Source organism: Babylonia areolata, chromosome 13, assembly GCF_041734735.1.
Source record: "Babylonia areolata isolate BAREFJ2019XMU chromosome 13, ASM4173473v1, whole genome shotgun sequence".
NCBI lineage: Eukaryota > Metazoa > Mollusca > Gastropoda > Neogastropoda > Buccinidae > Babylonia > Babylonia areolata.
This window is the reverse complement of record NC_134888.1, coordinates 3,251,870-3,256,426: the sequence shown is the minus strand read 5'-3', so window position 1 is coordinate 3,256,426 and position 4,557 is coordinate 3,251,870. Positions and strand designations below refer to the sequence as shown.

Sequence of the window (4,557 nt, the reverse complement as noted above, 5' to 3'; positions counted from 1 at the left end):
GGCTTGTGTGTGTGTGGTTTGTGTGTATATGTGTGTGTGTGTGTGTGTGTGTGTGTGTGTGCGGTGTGTGTGTGAGGTGTGTGGTGTGTGTATGTGTGTGTGTTTTGTGTGTGTGTGTGTGTACGTGTGTATATGTGTGTGCACTCAGGCGCGTGCGTATGTATACTATTTAGTTTTACCCTCTTTCCACACTGTGTGTGTGTGTGTGTGTGTGTGTGTGTGTGTGTGTGTGTGAAATTCATTTATGGAACTGTCTTCTGAAAAGAAGCATGAATGTATTCTAAAAACTCGAAATATATAATTTTTATTTACCTGAAATGAAGACCAACACACCGTTTTCATTTTAATTCTGGTGAAAGCAAATAACTGCCTTTCCTTTCGCACCATAACATCAAACCCGTAGAGTTTATCAAGCATTTTCACATTTTATTCAGCCACCAAGTGCACCATCATCACTCAAACCCAACAAACACAACTTTTCTAGACAATGGACGTTTCTTTCAGAAACGACAACCCGAAACAGTTTATCTCTCTGAACATCAGAACGACAGATACACAGCCGTCAGAGTCATCAGGGACAACACGACTGAACGCGTCCCAGACGATGCCGCGAAAGCACTGACGCCCCCTCCAGAACCACCAGACCCCAGACACTGGTACTCCAGATACAGGTACTTCATCACCCCGTCCGGACATTCCTTCCCTTCCACTTCCGGTGCCAGGTTCTTCACGGCGATGCTGCAGCCTCCCTTGTCCGAGTTCTGGCACCAGCTGTCCTTAGAGTCCAGCACTGAGGACCCACAGTCTTCGGGCAGGTCTAGGGGAGAAGACGCGGTGTTGGTGGTGGTGTTGGTAGTGGTGGTGTTTGTGTTGGGGGTGGGTGACTGAACGTTGCTGGTACAGGAAGTCGTGTCGTGAGCTAGACGCCCGTACCAGGCTGTGTAGACCTTGAACTCCTGACCTTCAGGGCAGAAGAGGTTGTAGCCAGCTCCCTCGCACAGGTGCGAGTGCTGTTTCTCGTGCACGTGCTCGTGACCGGAAGTGGAACCCAGCGTTGCAGCAAGGCCAAGGACGACGAGCAGAGCTGGACCGTACGTGCCCATGATTGGTGGAGGCAGCAGATCACGTGATGACACTCAGAACTGGGGGCAGCCTGTCAAGTGTTAATAATTTTTTTTTTTTAATATAAAGGGACATAGTTGTATCCAAAGACATTTGTTTAATCGTGAATGAATTTGACACAACAAACATGCGACTGCTTAACATAAAAGCAACCTGGAAACGGCGAACGGTGCATTAAAGAAAACAACAACAAAAAACCGAAAGCAGTGATTTGCCAAGCCCGGAAAAGTAAGACTGGTAAGCCCACTGACAAACATATACCAATAAAATCGATTTAAACAACACAATAAGCACAACATGGGTGTGACACTCAAAGTTCACAAAAATATATATTGAAAATCTGCAGACAGCAAAGACTCGGCTATAGCACAAATCCCGTGAAGTCGAACGAAAAAAAACCAAAAAAAAAAAACTGAGTGAAAATGCACATGGTCTCACAGGCTTCTACGGCCACCTGTGTGTCTGGGGCTCGGTATAGGAAGGCGGGGCCCAGTTCTCTCCTACCGAACTCAGGCACCCATTCACACCTTCTTTCTTCTTTCCGTTACACGACCAACATCAACTTGCCGATGACTCTGTCGTGGTTCATGCATGCTGTGTATTTTCGTGTCTCCATAACCCACCGAACACTGACATTGGTTACAGGATCTTTAACGTGCGTATTTGATCTTCTGCGTGCGTATACACACGAAGGGGGTTCAGGCACTAGCAGGTCTGCACATATGTTCATCGGAAAAATCTCCACCCTTTACCCACCAGGCGCCGTTACCGTGATTCGAACTCGGGACCCTCAGACTGAAAGTCCAACGCTTAAACCACTCGGCTAATGCGCTTATTACACCTGGGCGGAGTGAGAAAAAATCGGAGAAAAGAGTCAGCCTTTCCCAAGGACACAACGACGTGTCGACATGGGGCCACGAACCCTGATCACTGTGGACACTGAATCACAAGTCCAACGCCTAACCGATTCTGCCATACGTTACCAATTTTAGTTACCAATTACCATCGAAAGTTATTTTCGAGATTGTCTTTTTGCTGACCTTTCTCTGTTGTCCTCAAATGAAAAAAACAAAAAAACAAAAATACAACAACAACAACAACAACAACAAAACCAAACGGCAAGCTATACCAGAAATGATGGAATATTTTAGGCACAACCACATTCCAGTTTCTCTGTGTGTGTAGTGCACGCACATGTGTGTGTGTGTGTGTGTGTGTGTGTGTGTGTGTGTGTGTGTGTTTGTCTGCGTGCGTGCGTGCGTGCGTGCGTGCGTGCGTGCGTGTGTGTGTGTGTGTGTGTGCGTGCGTGCGTGCGTGCGTGTGTGTGTGTGTGTGTGTGTGTGTGTGTGTGTGTGTGTGTGTGCGTGCGCGCGCGCGCGTGTCTTTGACGTGGAGACCAGGTGCACATATTCTTCATTGTTCTTTATTCCGTTTCAGTTGATTTTGGTTTGGCGTGGTTTGGTTTCACCTCAAGAGAGTTCGTGTTGCATCTTAAATTCCATCATCTTTCCAACAACTTGTTCAGCTTATGCTTTTCCTTTATGTGTATGGAATCAGAAACTGATATTTATTTGACATAAATCTGAACAGTGTTAATTGTAGACTGTTTATTTGGCAACACTAAATCACGGAACAATATGACTGGTCGATATCAGAAAACTGACATTTATTTGACATAAATCTGAACAGTGTTAATTGTAGACTGTTTATTTGGCAACACTACATCACGGAACAATACGATTAGTCTATCCCGTTTACATGACAATATATGTAAAGGCCTATTACTGATAAAGAAGCTTTCAATTCATGGAAATGATGTGTTATCGCAAGACACTAAATATCAGAAACACTGATCACGAACCTGTGTCCCAAAGAATCAAGGAGCACATTGGACCATATGAACATCTACTGACATCAGCTAAGACGTTAGTGTGGCCATGGCCACGTGACAAGACCCAATGGCACTGCTGAAACAACCCTGCAAGGAACTGTTGACAGAGGGAGCGAAAGGCAAGAGAGAGAAAAAAAAGAAGAAAAAAACACACACAAAAACCCAACAAAAACAAAACAACAAAAAAACAAAAAGAGAAAACGGTGGGCTCACAGCATTGCAGACTGGACAAGAAACTAAACTATGTGCAGAGACCCAGGCTTTGACACACAACCGACAGTTTCAGTTTCAGTAGCTCAAGGAGGCGTCACTGCGTTCGGTCAAATCCATATACGCTACACCACATCTGCCAAGCAGATGCCTGACCAGCAGCGTAACCCAACGCGCTTAGTCAGGCCTTGAGAAAAAAAAAAGAGGGGTGAATAAATAATATATAAATACATAAAAAAAACCCAACCTACTACCACTACTAATAATATGTATAAGGCGCAAAAAATTGATGAAATCAACTATAAGCGTACATAAATAAATAATTATATTCCTGAAGGAATCATGTGAACAGTTCTGAGTGACGCAACACTGACACTTAACACTGACACTTCAAAGAGTTAATCAAGAATAAGAAGAAAATAATAATGATGATGAAGAAGCAGTATGTATTTCAGTCAGCTATGTCTCTCAGCAAAAGGTTGTTGTTGTTATCTAAAGAACCAGCTTGAAAGTGAAGAAATCAGCGTGTTTTTTTCCCCCTGTAAGATTGCCTTTCAAAATGAGGATACCATACAGTATTTCCATATTCATAATACGGTCTTACTTACACTTTATAATACTTTTTAAGATATATCTTATTTTGATTGGCCTGTTGATAATTACACACCTGCATGATATACTCGTAAATACACACATGTGTCTATAAATCAACATACCTCAAAGTCGAGCAAAAATCTACAGACGACAATCCAAACTCACGCGAAAGATATGCCCACAGTTTCTTTCTACAAGAGAGAAACAGTTTTCTTCTGTTTCACACAAACCGTCGTACACAGTACACGGTACACTGTCGTTTCGCACAGGGCAGGTCTTCTTTGTGCCAAATGGGACACGGTTTCTTGACGTGCCCGTTAAATAATGGGGGAAACTCTTGGCCCGCGAGAGGTGGATGAATGTCGTCTGCTCCACGGCTCATCCGTCATCCTGTCTTCACGTTGTGATCTCGCGGTATGCACGTGGTCCTAACTCGTGGGCGGTGTACGTCCACATAATGTGTCATTCTCTGACGCTCTTTGTCTCTGCTTCTGTCTGTCTGTCCCTCTTTCTCTGTTTCCATCTGCTGTCTGTATGTCTGTATGTCCCTCTTTCTCTGTTTCCACCTGCTGTCTGTCTTTCTCTGTTTCCATCTGCTGTCTGTATGTCTGTCTGTCCCTCTTTCTCTGTTTCCATCTGCTGTCTGTCTGTCCCTCTTTCTCTGTTTCCATCTGCTGTCTGTATGTCTGTCTGTCCCTCTTTCTCTGTTTCCATCTGCTGTCTGTCTTTCTCTGTTTCCA

General features: G+C 44.3%; 1 protein-coding gene across 2 annotated transcripts; it reads right to left on the bottom strand.

Annotated features, from left to right (window-relative positions):
• Positions 1–405: 405 nt before the first annotated feature.
• On the bottom strand, positions 406–4,171 carry LOC143288787 (uncharacterized). Of its 2 annotated transcripts, none has more exons than XM_076597420.1 (2): positions 3,940–4,171; positions 406–1,153 (listed from the first exon to the last, which is right to left on the bottom strand). In XM_076597420.1, the coding sequence occupies exon 2, from the start codon at positions 1,101–1,103 to the stop codon at positions 540–542; it is 564 nt and encodes a 187-aa protein (XP_076453535.1). In that variant the 5' UTR covers positions 1,104–1,153; positions 3,940–4,171; the 3' UTR covers positions 406–539. The 2 variants fall into 2 exon arrangements, with proteins under 2 accessions (XP_076453535.1, XP_076453536.1); XM_076597421.1 differs by having other exon boundaries at positions 3,983–4,171.
• Between the last annotated feature and the right edge of the window lie 386 nt (positions 4,172–4,557).

Excerpts from the sequence above, each read along its gene's own strand:
- LOC143288787 (XM_076597420.1), bottom strand. The coding sequence starts at position 1,103 with ATGGGCACGTACGGTCCAGCTCTGCTCGTCGTCCTTGGCCTTGCTGCA.